The sequence below is a fragment of the Callorhinchus milii genome, unplaced genomic scaffold (genome assembly GCF_018977255.1).
Source record: "Callorhinchus milii isolate IMCB2004 unplaced genomic scaffold, IMCB_Cmil_1.0 Scaffold7, whole genome shotgun sequence".
In the NCBI taxonomy this organism is placed as follows: Eukaryota; Metazoa; Chordata; class Chondrichthyes; order Chimaeriformes; family Callorhinchidae; genus Callorhinchus; species Callorhinchus milii.
In genome coordinates, this window is record NW_024704748.1 from 5,530,079 (window position 1) to 5,546,548 (window position 16,470).

At 48.3% G+C, this 16,470-nt stretch overlaps 1 protein-coding gene across 1 annotated transcript; it reads left to right on the plus strand.

Annotated features, from left to right (window-relative positions):
* The first annotated feature begins 10,252 nt into the window (after positions 1-10,252).
* Positions 10,253-15,047, plus strand: srgn (serglycin). The gene is made up of 3 exons (XM_042337101.1): positions 10,253-10,431; positions 12,549-12,693; positions 13,736-15,047. Exons 1-3 carry the CDS (start codon positions 10,356-10,358, stop codon positions 13,947-13,949), a joined length of 435 nt encoding a protein of 144 aa, XP_042193035.1. The 5' UTR covers positions 10,253-10,355; the 3' UTR covers positions 13,950-15,047.
* The last annotated feature ends 1,423 nt before the right edge of the window (positions 15,048-16,470 follow it).

Below are 16,470 nucleotides of genomic sequence, written 5' to 3' on the forward strand. Positions count from 1 at the left end.
CACCACCATATCCTCCATGAAGCCCACCACCTGCTTCCTGGACACCATCACCATCCCTCTCCTTAAATCCCAGCTCCACCTCCTTGCCCCACTACTCACCAACATCATCAACCTCTCCGTCACCTGGCACCGTTCCTATACCCCTCAAAACAGCTACTATCACCCTTCCCTTGACCCATCACAGCTATCCAGCTACCGGCCCATCTTCAACCTCCCTTTTCATGGAAACTGCTCTGGTCAAGATCACAAATGACATCCTGACCATGTTTGACCAGGGCTCCCTCTGCCTCCTCGTCCTCCTGGACCTCTCCGCCGCTTTTGAAACTGTGGACCATTCAATCCTCCTCCACCACCTCTCCTCCCATTTTAACCTCCAAGGTTCTGTCCTTGACTGGTTCAGGTTCTACCTTTCACACCGCCTCCACTTGGTCTCAGCAAATGGCTTCTCCTCCACCCCCCTCACCATCTCATGCGGCGTTCCTCAGGACTTGTCCTCGGTCTTCACCCTCTATATGCTCCCCTTGGTGACATCATCCGTAGACATAGGGTAAATTTCTACATGTATGCGGATGACACCCAACTCTATATCTCTGCCCCCACTCTCAACTCCAGGACTACTGGCATCCTGACCGACTGCCTGGCTGACATCAAGTCCTGGACGAGGGACAACTTTCTCCAACTCAACGTCAGCAAGACTGAGCCCTCCTGACTGGCTCGCGCCAACGCCTCCGCACCTCGGGTGCTAGCAGCATCAGTCTCCATGGCTGCACACTCAACCTCACTAATCCAGTCAGGTACCTGGGTATCTTGTTTGATCCTGAACTGTCCTTTCTCCCCCACATCCGCGCCATGACTGGCACTACCTACGCAACATTGCCAGACTCCGACACTTCCTCACCCCTCAGGCTGCCGAAACCTTCACCCATGCATTCGTCACATCAAGGCTCAATTATGGAAATTCCCTCCTCATCGGCCTTCCCAACTCTTCGCAAGCTGCAGATCATCCAAAACTCTGCAGCTCGTGTACTCTCACGCTCCAGGCTCCGTGTCCCCATTACTCTCACCCGACTCCACTGGCTCCCCTTTCCTCAGAGGATCGAATTCAAGATCCTCATTCTCACCTTCAAGGCCATCCATGGCCTTGCCCCCTCCTACCTCTCTGATCTGCTGACTCCCAACCAACCTGCCAGCTCCCTCTGTTTAGCGGGCTCCGGCCTACTCCATGTCTCCCGGCCGACTCGCTGTACGATTGTTGGCCGAGCTTTCAGCCTCTCTGCCCCCAACCCACAGTCTCTTCACTTCGCTTCCTCCCTTGCCTCCTTTAAGGCCAGTCTCAAGACCCTCCTCTTTGATCGTGCCTTCAGTCACCCTCCCACCTGTCTGCCTTCCCTCACCCCTACACCACTCCCCCCCCCATGCTCGGGTCCTGACCCCTGACTGTCCAGCACCTTGGGACGTCCTCCCGACGTGAAAGGCGCTCTATAAATATAATGTTGTTGTTGTAATATTGTCCTGAAACTGACAGTTTTGCCTGGAAGTGTGTCCATTGTTACAACATCACCTGCAATATCCTGTTCTTGTAACACTCACCACCCCGCTCCTCTCCAGTGATTTAGGCTGATATCCTCCCAAACTGGTATTTTTTTTGCAAACTGAACCTAACTGACAAATTTCTTGCTGAATCTCCAGGTTGCCATAGCTTGCATTTCCACATCGGTTTACTGCATTAATTCCTTCACAAAGACACAATTTACCCACTGACCCGAGAGCTTCTCTGCTGTCCTCAGGATACAACCACGACAGCACAGTAACAGCTGGTTAAATGCCAGTGCAGGCTGTGGGGGTGGTGGGGAGGTTGCATTGTCAGAGATGCCTTCAGAGGAGACGTTAAAACCAAAGTCTTTTCTGCCTGTTCAGGTGGATGTTAAATATCCCATGGCGCCATTGGAAAGAGAAGAGAGTTTCCCTATCCCGGTGGCCTGGCCAACAATCCCCAAAATACGATTGGTCACTCACTCCATGGCTGTTTGTAGGACCTTTGTCTGCAAAATACACAGTGACTGCACTTCACAGTAAAATCCTATTAAGTTCTTTAAGACACAATGATAAAGCACTGTGCCAAATACAAGGATCATTCTTACATTATGACTCTATGCAAGTTCACTGGTGCATTCCTCACAAAGCACACAATCACTCCACTTTAGAGTATGAAGTGTGAAGTGCTTTGAGACATCTTCCCCACGTTAAAGGTGCTGTAACACAAGATTAGTCCTGATGGAGAAGGCTTTCCCATCCAGAACACCCACCTACTGTCCATCCATCACTGTATCAAGTGGCCCAGCCTCTACCACCTTTCCTAACAACCTGTTCCAGTCGTTGATGACTCTCTGGGTAAAGGTAAAAAATGTGAGGATTATTATTTATTATTAACCCACACACTGGAGTGTCCCAAGTTTCCAACACCCCACATCAGGACATGGAACCCATCTAGTCTAAGCTGATACTCCCAAGCTTTGGCTCTGACCAACCTGCGCCTAAACTCCCCAGGAATAGGTGAATGTCCCTCTGGGAAGAGAGAGTGCACTGCACTTCAGACAAAGGGAAATCAGGCACGAGTTGAAATCATGGTAGTTTGAATGGAGACTGAAGCGTGGTGATGGGTTTCTGTGGGGCTGACCAAAAAAGAATGGTGTGTATTTTGAAGCATGAAAGTAATTCAGTGAACAAGGCCTGTGTTAAAGGAGAACCGCTGAACGGCTTGCTTTGTCAGCTCACTGCACCTCTTGTCTCACTGTTCGATTTCCTGACTCATAACAGCAGAACAAACCATTTCTGCCACATCCTGATGTTGTTTGTACACATCCCGTCTGAATTCAACTGAGAACCAGAGATATTTACACACAGAGGAAAGCCATTCGGCCCATCGTGTCTGTGCTGCTCCTAAGAGCAATCATTTCAGTCCCATTTGCCTGTCGGGTGAGGGTGAGAGTGATGGGGTCACGGAGCCTGGAGCGCGAGAGTACACATTGCTGTGTGTACCGGCTGCCACATTTTGCCTGCAAAACAGTCACTATACTTTACAGTATGTCCAGTGAAGTGCTTTGAGACATCTCAACGATGTGATAAGGCGCTATACCAAATGCAAGTATTTGGTTACTGTTATTATTATACCCCTGGAGTTTATTCCTTTTTTGGTGTTGATCCAGGTCCTTTTTGAAAGCCAATATCTTAACCACCGCTCCCAGCAGGACCTCCCATATCCTAACCACTCTGTGTGTGAGAACATCTCTCCTAAACTCTCCATTTGCTTGATTACTAAACGTAATGATGCCGTCTAGTTACTGACTCACCAACTATTGGAAATAATGTCTCCCTATTGACTCTATCAAACCCCTCATCATCTTACACACCCCCCCCAACCTTCTCTGTTCCAAAGATCATGCTGTTTTGTGGACATGGAAGTGTGCTGTCTGGATCGTAAACTACATGTGATGGAAGCAATGAAATTTCAGCACGGCTCGTCAAGCCTAAACCAGCACGGGACCTCAGTTTAACGTCTCATCTGAAGGATGAAACTCGGAAAATGTAACACTCTCCCAGCGCTGCACTGGAGTGTCAGTCTAGATTATGTATGTCAAAGACCCGATGTGGGGTGAGAATGCTACAACTAAGCCGGGCTAACAGTGAATATTGTTAGTGGCAGATAGTGGCAGCGTACTCTGAGAATGAGAAACAGAAAGGGACAGGGTTGCTGAGCACTGGGGGCATGGAATCCTCCCACTCAGCTCCTGTTAACCCTACAAGTAAAAGTCCTAACGGGGGGTAGGGTGGTCCCAGCTGGAAAAGGTTGCTATCAATGGCAAGCTATGTAGTTTTACCTGGTTAGACTCCATCAGTCATCTCAAAGTACACTCAAGGGTCCCCTGCCAACCTATGCCTAATACTTTCCAGAATTAGATAAGCAGGACGCATCTTTCTAGGGAGAGAATGTGTATTCCATTCCAACAACAACAACAAATTACATTTGTATGCGCTTTTATGTCAGGAGGACCTCCTAAGGCGCTGGGAACAATATATCTCTGGAATTTCCATATGTAGGTGGGATGCGTGGAATTCTCGGTTTGGTTTGGATACTCTTAAGCACGGTGATGGGTTTTCTCGTGTGTCAGACACCCGGCTGAGCAAAAAACAATAATCGCTGAGCCTGTTCTAAACAGTCTGTTTTTGACTCAGATCTGGACTTACCGAGAAGTAGCATGATGCTGTAACAAGTAATGAAACAGCAGAACGTGTCAAGACAAAGTAGTTTGAAAGTCTCGTGAGAAAATGTGCAGAAAAATACTTGTGTCGATCTGGGAGCTGAGTGACACTAGTATTGACTGATACTGACTGGATCCCGAGGAGGAGCAGTGATCTAATGGATGATCCATGAGTCATGTTTGGATTATTGGCTCCAGTCCACGCTGATCCTTCATTTTAAGCATTAGTGTGGAGAGATTGCTTGCCTGTGGTTTGAGTCCTGCTGCACAGAACATTACAAAAACGCCCCACAGGACGTGATGCTGATTGTGGCACAATGTAAGCCTGACCACGCACAAACAAGATGAGATATGGGTCACAATAGTGCAGCTATCATGGCTGTATCAATCACTGAAACAATCAGCTGTTTACAGGCAAGTCAGGGGTTGAAGATAATGAAGGCGCCAACAAGGTAGAAACTCGGACCTTTCGCTGGGGAATCAATGACCAATGACAGTGTCTGTTCAATGGGATAATCAATGATGGTGTCCGAGCAGCAAGGACCTATACTGGACGTATATCACAAGTATTGGAGGCTCATGCTAATGATCAGGAAGGAATAGTCTGGATTCTGTTCTTGTGAGGGCTTACGGAAATCTGGCTCACACCCAGTGACCCCATCCCCCCCGTTGAAGCCTCCCTTTCCGGATACACTTTTCACCACACCCTCTGCCCCAACCAATGGTGCGGCGGGGTTGCCCTCACCTCCCAAGCTTCCCTTGGTTTATCTCTCTATTGCTCTAGTTGTTTCTCCTGCTTTGAGCCCCTCACCCTCTACCATCCCTCCTCTCTCTCACTCAAATTCTCCTAGTTTACCACCCCTCCAAACTTCCTGGCTCCTTTCTCACTGATATGTCCTCTCATCCCTGTCCCTCTGCTCTGAACACCTGGTCATAATGGGTGATTTCCATCTAAATTCCCTTTCCACCACCTCCTTGAATTTCACCGCCCTCCTCTCCTCCTTAAACCTCACCCTCCACATCAATACGCTGACCCACAACCGTGGCCACTTCCCCCACCCGGCCCCTTCCCCCACCCGGCCCTTCCCCCACCCTGCCCCTTCCACCCCATCCAGACCACCCATACCGCCTTCTCCCTCCGCCATAGCTCCTGCCACTCCCCCTCCTTACGCTCCTTTGCCCCCATTTTTTCCTCCTCTCAACCATGATCAGCTGCATGAAGTTCACCACCTGCTACCTCGACGCCCTCCCCACTCAGCTGCTGATCACTCAACTCCCCCTCCTTTCCCCCCTGCTGGCCAACGGAGTCAACCAGTCTCTCTCCTCAAGCTCTGTTCCATTCCCCTTGAAAACTGCTGTTACCACATCCCTCCTCAAAAAAAACCAACTTCGAACCCTCTAATTTCTCATATACCGTCCCGTTTCCAACCTGCCCTTCCTTACCAAAGTCCTGGAACGCATTGTTGCAGGTCAACTTTGGTCCCACCACTCCCTCCTCGAGCCCCTGCAGTCTGGTTTATACCCTGTCACAGCAAAGACATAGCACTTTTCAAAGAGACAAACAACGTCCTCTCTATCTGTGACCATTCTTCCCTCTGCCTCTTCGTTCTCCTGAATCTTTCTACCGTGTTCGACACAGTCGAACATGCCTTGGGATGTCCTCCCGACGTGAAAGGCGCTCTATAAATGGAATCTTGTTGTTGTTGTTGTTGACTGGTACCGGCCTCTTGCTTGTCCCTCGCACCTTCCATTCCTCCATTGGAGATCGCCTATTCAGCCACTACGCCCCAAGACTCTGGAACACTCTCCCTCATTGCATCCGCCTTGCCCCTTCCCTCCCCTTTTTCGAGTTCCGCCTGAAAACCTTTCTTTTCGACCATGCTTACGGTCACCTCCCACCCCCCTCCTCCCCACCAGCTTGGAGTCACCCACCGTATCTGATGATTTATCAATGACGTATTGGATGGCACCTGGACCCGTGCTGGGTGACTTTCACACCTCCTGGTCACGTCCCAAGTGGCTGTTGTTTCTGTGTGAGGTGAGTGTTGGCACGGTGTTCAAACACAGGCACATACATCACAGCCCTGATCCTGTCCTCACTTGGCTTTCAGACACGTACACACACACCTCTCAGTAGTGTGTATCTGGATGGGGATCAGGAACTGGAAGCCTTGCTGAATCGCTCCTCCCTGACACAGGGCACTCTGAGACCTTGACCAGCACTTAAACCTGTGAGGGTCCCTGCACTGTCAGGTGTGAGGAGATTGTCAAACAATATGGAGTAAGTAACCAATTATATCTGGAGGATTGTTGACCATGACACTGGGAGAGAGAAACTCACTTCTCATTTCGAAGAATGTCACTAGATCTTCAATGTCCATCTGCATAGCAGCAGGCAGGGTCTCAGTTTAACATCTCATCCATGGTAGGGGGTTGGGGTGTGAGGTGTGGGTGCAATTGGTGTGGTTGGGTATCGGATGAGAGGGAGTTGGCAGTGTGAAGCCAGGCGCTGGGAGCTGTGATGAGGAACAAGATAAGGTGCTGGAGGGGATGAGAAAGGGACGGGTTTATTGAGCCTGAACATTTTTCTGTCCTAAGATTCCTTTTGTTCTCACACTGGGACCTGCCATCAGTCCCTGCTCTGGGGAGCAGAGGAGAAGGTTATTACCGACCACAGAGAGAGCTCCTTACATGGGTTCAGTGAGTCCCAATCATCAATCTGTGAGCTTTTAACGTAACGCAATCATGGAGCGTTTTGAAATTTCATTATAAATTAGACACTTATCGTCTGTACTAAATAATTAAGAGCAATAAGTGCAGCAGTTGAGTTAATGTGAAGGTACTTAGTTTCCGGACTAACACAATTGTTTTACCGATTAATATCATTCTCTCAATCGATTGTACTTTACAGTGAATATGACAAACAGGACATCGGTCTCTGAGGAGTTATAGGGCTGATTGCACAGGCTGAACACAAAGAAACAGGCCACTCAGCCCCATTAGTGTTTATACTCCACACAGGCCTCCACCCATTCCCTATCCACCCCCCCATCAACCTCCACAAGCCCTCTATTCCCTTCTCCCACATGTAGGATTCAGTCGGAAGTTTGGGTTTGGTAAAATGGAATATCGAGAATGTAAAACAAGAGCTTCCCACTGGATATAATAATAATAATCCTTCCACTTGATATAATAATAATAGTGTCTTCTTACGTAGTCGAGACGTCTCAAAGCACTTCACAGAATGTACTGTAAAGTGCAGTGACTGTGCATTTTGTGGGCAAAATGAGCCAGCCAGTTTGCGCAAAGTAGTGTTCCACAAACAGCCATGGACTGAGTGACCAATTTTATTTGGGAGGACTGTTAGTCAGTAAGCCAGGAGAGAGGGAGAGAAACTCCCTTGTCTTTTGTGAATTTCACCATCTGATGTTCATCAATCCTATTTGAGAATTTAACATTTAGATGGAGTATCATGGTGATGGGGAATAGGAAAAGTTTTATAGATAGAACTTATTGATATCAGGTACATCAGCACAAAAATACCAACATAAATATCAACAGAAAGACCTCTTCACGAGGTGAGTACAGGTATGTACACAAAAGGGTTGAGCTACTTGGTGTGTTAAAGAAAAGGGAGTTTCTCTCTCCCACTACCCTGGCTGACAATTCCCCTGATAAAACTGCTCATTCACTTCATGGATTTTTGTGGAACACTGCTGTGTGCAAATTCACCTACAAAACAAATGATCGCTAACACACTAGAATATATCAGGTAATTCACTTGGAGATGTCCTCCTGATGTGAAAGATGCTGCATCAAGTGTAAGGATTATTATTATTATTACTATAATTTTCATTTGGATTCAGAGTAGAGACAGAACAATAATAAGAATAATCCTTGAATTTGATATAGTGCCTTATCAGGTCATTGAGACATCTCAAAGCACTTCACTTTAGAACATATTGTAAAGTTTAGTGACTGTGTATTCTGTTGCCAAAATGGGACAGCCAACTGTGCAGAGCAGTGTCCCGAAAACACTCGTGGATTGAGCGACCAAAGTTTTTTTTTGAGGGATTATTATTTCCTGGTTCTTACTGCTAGGTAAACAGAAGCGTGTGGAGTAAGGAAACTTGCCTAAGGTTTTGCTCCGCTCAGGAATGGAACCTGGCCTCTCGTTTGCGGGGCAAGCCAACCAAAACACCATAGCTACAGGTCTCCACAATACTCCACGACACAGTACTTTTACGTGGATCAGGGTAAGAGAGCACAGGGTTGAGAAAGGACATCAGGGAGTATTTCTCACCGAGGGGGACTGGCAGCTAGCTGAACGGTTGACGGCCAAGAGGCTGGACTCATTTAGGAAACGTTTGGAGATGAGTTGATGGAAATTGTTATCATGGATGCGGAATGCCATTAAGAAATATGAACGGAGTAGAGGTTTGTGTAACAGATAGTGGTGTATCACACTGCCCACAGGCTGGCTGCCCAGCTAATGTTATCAGGCGGTTCAGAACAATCTGCCTAATGCATTTCCTGTTACTTTGTAAATCCACCACTCAATAAATGGGCAGTGCGGCTACATGAGGGCAATTAACGTTGGCAACAGAAGAGTGGCTCTGAGACCCTCATACGCGCTTTCATTACATCGAGGCTTGACTATGCAAACCTCCCCAACTCCTCCCTCCATAGGCTGCAGATCATCCAGAACTCTGCATCCTCGCCTGACTCCACTGGCTTCTCATCACACAGAGGACACAGTTCAAGATCCTGGCCCTCTTCTTCAAAGCCCTCCACGGTCTTGCTCCCCTCCCACCTCTGGACCTCCGAACCCCTTACCATCCTGCTCGCTCTCTCTGCTCAGCGGGCTTCGGCCTGTTTCACGTTCCCCCATCTCGCTTGCCCCACTATTGGCGGGCAGGCTTTCTGCCACTCTGCCCCCACCCTCTGGAACTCCATTCCGCAGTACCTCCACCTTGCCCCCTCCCTTGCCTCATCAAGACCCACCTCATGACCCTCCTCTTTGACCGTGCTTTCGATCTCCCTGGTCCCCCCCCCCCGGCATCCACCTTCCCAGACCCTCTGAAACTCTGTCACTTTGGGATGTCCCCCCGACACGAAAGGCGCTATACAAATGTAATTTAGTTGTTGTTGTTGACTATCAGGCTCCAGGGCTGACCTTACTGATATCAGAGAGTCAGAGCAAAAGTCAGTCAGAGGCTCCCTCTCGGCCCCACAGCTTCCACAGAAATACAGTCTATATCATTAAAGTCGTGGAGAGAGAGACAGAAAACATTTAATAATAATAATCCTAGTATTTGATATAGTGCCTTATCCACGTTGGAAGGACGTTTCAAAGCGCTTCACAGGATTTTTACTATGAAATGTATTTTGAGAGTGAGTGAAATGTGGCAGCGCAATTGCACACAGCTGTGTCCCACAAACAGCCATGTAGTGAGTGACCAATTTTTTTTTAATTTGGGGGCTTGTTGGCCAGGACACTGGTGGAGGGGGGGTGTGGTGGGGGGGGGGGGTGTTTAACGTCTCAAAGGACAGCACCTCCTGACAATGCGGCACACCCGCAGCATTGCACTGGAGCGTCAGCTTAGACCGTGTGCGATTCCAAGCCCCGACCTGGGTCGCTTGAACCCACAACAACCCTCCGACTGAGCGGCGAGAACCCGACCGCTGAGCCGGGCTGACACCGCGCGTGAAGCAACAGTCAAAAGTTCTGGAAACATAAGTTCTTAAAAAAAAATTTGAGTGTTTTTGGGCTGATTGACACAGGCTGTTTTGACGGAGTTAAGTTTCAATTAATTCCACGGTGGAAAAAACACAGACACACACACACACACACACACGTTACAGTAAGATGGGACTGACAGTGTTGTGAGTTTCCATTGCCTGTCCTGCCTTACTTAGCTGTGATGGGGAGGGAGGGGAAGTGGTTTGGGGGGTGAGGGGGGGGGGGAGGATAATGACGCAGGTTGGATGTGGGTTTAAAGTCGGATCGAGCAGTTCCGACCCTCTCAGTTCACAGTTGGTGAGAGTTTCTGGAGGACGTTCAAGCAGTAACTGCTGCGTAAAGTCCAGTGACCGATGTTCCGCAACTCAGGCACCAGAGCGCTGCTCTGCGCCCTGTGTTACATGGTGTGTGCGGCTGCCCTGACACAAGGTAAGGCTGTCTGGGGAGACAGGGGGGGGGGAGAGGGGAGGGGAGGGGGAGAGAGGGGGGAGAGAGGAGAGGGGGAGAGAGGGGAGGGGGAGAGAGGGGAGGGGGAGAGGGGAGAGGAGGGGGGAGAGGGAGAGAGGGGGGAGAGGGGGGGGAGAAGGGGGAGAGGGGGGAGGGGGAGAAGGGAGGGGGAGAGGGGAGAAAGGGAGAGGGGAGGGGAGAAGGGGGAGAGAGGGGAGGGGAGAAGGGGGGGAGAGAGGGGAGGGGAGGGGGAGAAGGGGGAGAGAGGGGAGGGGAGAAGGGAGGGGGAGAGAGGGAGAGGGGAGGGGGAGAAGGGGAGAGAGGGAAGGGGGAGAGAGGGGAGGGGGAGAAGGGGAGAGAGGGAAGGGGGAGAGAGGGGAGGGGTGAAGGGGAGAGAGGGAGAGAGGAGGGGGAGAGGGTGACTTCAGATAAGAGTTAACTTTCTGCTCTCGATGTTCCATTGTTATAGTTATAGAAACAAAATGTATTTGGAAGAGGGGATGAACCTGAATAAAAACCAGAGAGGGGATTAGATGAGAGTCGGTTTGTTCGTGAGAAGGGGTCGAAAGAGACGACGAGAGTGGGAGACAAGACAGACAGACAGAGAGAGAGGGAGACAGACAGACAGACAGACAGACAGAGAGGGAGACAGACAGACAGAGAGAGAGAGGGAGACAGACAGAGAGAGAGGGAGACAGACAGAGAGAGAGGGAGACAGACAGACAGACAGACAGACAGACAGACAGACAGACAGACAGACAGACAGACAGACAGACAGACAGAAAGGGAGACAGACAGACAGAGAGGGAGGGAGACAGAGGGAGGGAGGGAGACAGACACACACAGAGAGAGGGAGAGATAAAGACTGAGAAAGAAAGAAAGAAAGAAAGAAAGATTAAGAGACAGGCACACCCACACACACACACACAGAGTAAAAGAGAGAAAGAGAGAGATAGACAGATAGATAGCAGGAAAGTGGGTATTTTGGTTTTTTTTCTTGAAGCAATGGCACAGACGGGTGAAGTGTAGGAATGGGATAAGTGTATGTGTGTGTATGTGTGTGTTTGAGCTGAGGATGGGGCAGAGAGCCTGATCTCAAGAGTGAAACTGACCTGAGTGAGTGTGTGGTTGAAACTGACATTTGACTAAAACTGTGTCAGGAAATGTGCTGAGCTGAGCTGAGAAATGGTACAAAATGTTCTTTCGTAGAAAGAGCCGACACAGACTCGATGGGCCGAATGGCCTCCTTCTGTGCCGTAACATTCTATGATTATCTTTAAAGTAAAAAGAAATACCCACCTTCCTGTTCTCAGTGTATGTCTCTCGATGCCTCTCTTTCTCTCTCTGTCAGTCACTCTCTCTCTCTGTGTCTCTGTCAGTCTCTCAGTCGCTTGCCTCCACTTGGCACAACTTTACTGCCACCCCCCCCCCCCCCACCCCAGGCATTATTTATTATAATTATTACCCCCGAGGCTCCTCTTGGGAAAGGTCCCGATCCGGTAGAGGGAGTGAGTCTCTCCCTTTGGCTCTGAGACTCCAAACCAAGCGCTGTGTAGGTGCTTCAATGCCGAATCGGGGATTGATGATGGGGGGTGGGGGGTGTTATGGGCTCAGCAAAAAAAAGTCAGTCTGTCATTTACCTGTCAATATGACTAGCCATCTGATCTGTCTGCCTGTTTGGATCTGTCTGGTTGCCTGTCTCTCTTGTGCCTGTCTCTCCTGTGCCTGGCTGCCTGGTTCTCTTGTGCCTGGCTCTCTTGTGCCTGGCTCTCTTGTGCCTGGCTCTCTTGTGCCTGGCTCTCTTGTGCCTGTCTCTCCTGTGCCTGGCTGCCTGGTTCTCTTGTGCCTGTCTCTCCTGTGCCTTGCTGCCTGGTTCTCTTGTGTCTGGCTCTCTTGTGCCTGGCTGTCTCAGTCCTGTAGTTTGGGTTAACGATCAATGGTGGCAGCAAACCGTGTGTGGAAATGATTGCCCATTGCTGGGGGGAAGGAGCGAGAGGTGAAGCGAGGAGGATTGTGCCTGCGTGCCTCAGGGGCCGCTTGCTGACCCTTGTGACGGACTGACTGACTGACTGACTGACCTCCTGTTTGCGTCTTGTCAGGTGCCCCTACGAACCTGGGCCGTTACATGTGGCTGGAATGTAAACCCAACAGCACCGATGCCAATTGTCTGACCCGCCAGACCCCGCTGGCTACCATTCCTTCCACCGCTCCCCAACGCTTATCCGCCAGAGGAGACATCGCCCGGTAAGTAACCCCTACCCCACTCCCCCCAGGCCAAGCCTCATTAGAGGACCCGGGTTTGATTCCCAGGTGGGGCAAACCCTTAGCCATGTTTCCTTACTCCACACACTTTTGTTTACCTGGCAGTAAGTAGGAACCCACTTATCAGTCGATTGGAGGATTGATTTCCAGGGGTAATATTCCCATAAACATATATTGATAATTTGGTCACTCAATCTACAACTGTTCGAGGGATATTTCTGTGCGCGATTGGCTTCTGTGTTTCACCCACAAATACAGTCAAATACATTTTGCAGTATATTTTGTGAAGCACTTTGAGATGCCTCAACAATGTGATAAGGTGCTATAATCAAATGTGTATATTATTATTATTAACACCGTTAATTATAGCTTGGCATTTTAAGGTGCTGGTGGAAACATTTATATTTTTGTGTCTGTGCGGGGGTGGGAAGGTGAGGATGTTTGTGTGTGGGGCGGGAGTGAGGGGGTGTCTGTGCAGGGGGATGCGGGAGGGGAGGCCATCGTCAAATGTAGCTTTAATCTGAAAAAGAAAACGTCCGAAAATCAATTTTGAAATTCAGATTAAATTTAGGGATTTCTCCCCACCCCGCCCACACACACAACTACGCGATTTTAAATTTAAAATAACCGAGTTAGAGTTAAAAGTTTTAAGATATTTGGGAATGTCCCCTCTCTCTCGAGTCACCGATGGTTTGAGTTTCTTCACAACTAAATTTAAAGCCAGTTTTTGTAAAACTGCATGTGAGCTATTTTTGGCTCCGTGTATGTGCGTGTCGGAGTGTTGTGGTTTACACTAGGAAATATAAATACAGTTTTGAGAGACCATGAAGCTGACTTGGTGACCAAATAAAATTGGTCACTCACCCCACGACTGTTTGTGTGACACTGTGTACACATTTGGCTGCCTGCCACGTTTGCCCACAAAATACACAGCCAAACCGTTTTACAGTGTATCGCTTTGAGACGTCTTGACGACGTATCAAACATAAGTATTATTAAATTATTATTTGGTGTTGCCTTGCAGGCTGGCCGCTGAGAAGCTACAACTCCTGAACCCTGAGGAAGAGTTGGGATCTGGGAAAGACTCCACGTTTGACGAGCAGGAAGCATTGGGTGTGAAGATGGCCGATCTGTACCGGTCGGCAAAACTGCAGGGATCCGAGCCAGAGGAGGTGTCCGGATTCGGAGTGTCTGGTGATGGATACAGTTCCGACTTGGACAAGAATTATGTGGAATAAGGTGGAGAAGGCAGCAAGGCAGTATTGGAGCAAGGCAGCTTCACTTCAATACAATATCTCTGGACTCTGAACATGAATGGGACTCCCGCTAAAATAATTCATTTACTATAAGTGAGCATGATCCTTATTCTTAGCCTATAGTAAATGCACTTAAGGATAAAGGTAAAAGCTACCACGCTGTGCACACAGGGAGAAATTTTATCTATTTATGAAGCGTAGAATTTGTGATCAAAGCAAATTAGAGATTTCAACGTTTATTTTAAGCTAGTTTTACGTTACTATTTTTAAAGCAACCCGTCTGATCGCTTGCAACCACAGTAATTTTGAATTGTGCGGACAAAGGCGAAATGTATTGTGTTTTATATACAGTATATATATATTATATATAGGCCAGTTTTAGACTTAGATCCCGCGATATTTGTATATTTGTTGGGTGGGACGTCAATAAAGTTGAGAGAGAATTTGGTATCATTCCAGCGAGTCTGGATTTAGAGGAAAACGTAAATATAATAATAACCCTTGCATTGATACAGCACTTCATCTTGTCCAAACATCTCAAACCCATTCATGGGATTTACTGTAAAGTCTAGTGACTGTATGTTTTGTAGGCGACCATGGCAGCCAACTTGAGCACAGCAATATTCTCCCTCCCATACAAAATAAAAATGAACCATAGGTTTGTTTGTGAAACGCTTCCAAGATATTTGAAAGCGGTCAAGATTTAATTTGGAGTTTATAAAGTACACAATAATTCAATTTCATAATAATAATCCTTGCATTTGATATAGCACCTTATGTCTTCGAGATGTCTCATAGCATTTCACAGAATATACTGTAAAGTGAATTGACTTTGTATTCGTGGGTGAAACATGGCAGCCAACTGCGCAGAGCAGTGTCCCACAAACAGTCACAGATTGAGTGACCAAATTATTATTTTACAACAAATTGGACAATAATTGTCCTCTAATTTGTAGCAAAGTGCACAGAGAAATGGCAAATGCCACCAAACTGTATGGAGGACATTCAGACATCAGCTGTGCTCATAACTGTTTAAAATGTGTTTAAACATCATTAAATAAAACCTTGCAAGCAAAAACACCTTCTGGTCAAATCTGGTATTCTGTTAACAAACTGATTCTTTCTTTATCGCTCTATCTGCCTCTTTCTGCCATCCGGATTTCTTTATTCTCTTCTTTTTCCTGTGTGAGCAAGAGGTGTAACAGCTCTCTGCAGTGTTTTCATTGTGTGTGCAGTATCTGAGCAGTGCTGCTAACACCTCACTTCACAACCTTACAGACTGCCACACACGCTACAAGTCTACAACACAAACTTTCTTGCTGCGCTCTCTCAGAGCAGCTAAAAACAGAGATGAGGCGACCTGTGCAGCCTGGCAAGCTTTCCCACTACTTGTCGAGCTGGGACCACCCTCTCCGGTAGGGCTTTGGCTTGCAGAGCTAACAGGAGCTGAGTGAGAGGATTCCCTGCCCCCAGTGACTGGTCTGCCCTTCTAGGCTCTTCCAATGAGCCGAGCTGGGCTGTGCTGTCATCCGCAGTGCCGTATGACCTGCCTGGCTCAGGAACAGGACTAGAGACCGTCACAGAGAAGTGTCTCAATTCCGAAATTTCATTGCCCAACATGTCACCTTGGAATTCAGCTCCAAAGAGATATGGGGAGGCCTGCTTACCTCCCTCACAAGGAGGATCAGTAATCAGTAGCTTCATAACTTACCTGATCTCAGCCTCTACCCCACAGCCGAAAAGGTTAGTATGGTGTAAAATTTTGGAAAATTCTTAACTCGGAACACGGTATTTAAAAAGAGCTGTCAAAAAAGGTCTTCCCAAATTAATAATGCAATTTAAGAATTTTCCCCCTTTTCTGTGCCATAATACATTTTAAGACACTGGTGTCTTTCCCTCCCCTGTGTAACATTGGCTGTCTCTGCCACTACCTCTCCTCCCTGGGCTGCTGAGAGGTACTCTGTGATATCCAGGCTTGACTATTCTGGAGCCCTGCTCTTGTCCTCACCCACAACAGGCTTCACGAGCCCATCACTTCCTTGCTCGCCTGGCTTCACTGGCTCCTCATCCCCAGAGGATCCAGTTCAAGATCCTCATCCTCACCTTTAAACCCTCAATTGTGTTCCTTCACCCTACCTCTGTGACCTCCTCAAACAACACCCACCCAGCTGTTCCCTGCTCTCAGTGAGCACCAGGATGCTTCATGCCCATCCACCTGAACCACCCCATCATCAGCCATTCCATTAACCTCTCATCTGAAGGACAACACCTCTTTAATAATAAAATAATAACAAACCTTGCATTTGCCACAGCACCTTTCACATCAGGAGGACATCTCAAAGTGCTTCACAGAATTGACTGTAAAGTGAAGTGACTGTGTATTTTGTAGGCAAACACAGCAGCCAGTTTGCGCACAAACATGTCCCACAAAACAGCCCTGGAGTGAGTGACCAATTTTATCTGGGGGATTGTTGGCCAAGACACCCGGGAAAGAGAAACTCCC

Bases quoted from the DNA above. Each gene is read 5' to 3' on its own strand.
- srgn (XM_042337101.1), top strand. From the start codon at position 10,356: ATGTTCCGCAACTCAGGCACCAGAGCGCTGCTCTGCGCCCTGTGTTAC. The intron at 10,432-12,548 runs GTAAGGCTGTCT...GCGTCTTGTCAG, and splicing joins TGCGGCTGCCCTGACACAAG to GTGCCCCTACGAACCTGGGC. The intron at 12,694-13,735 runs GTAAGTAACCCC...GTTGCCTTGCAG, and splicing joins GCCAGAGGAGACATCGCCCG to GCTGGCCGCTGAGAAGCTAC.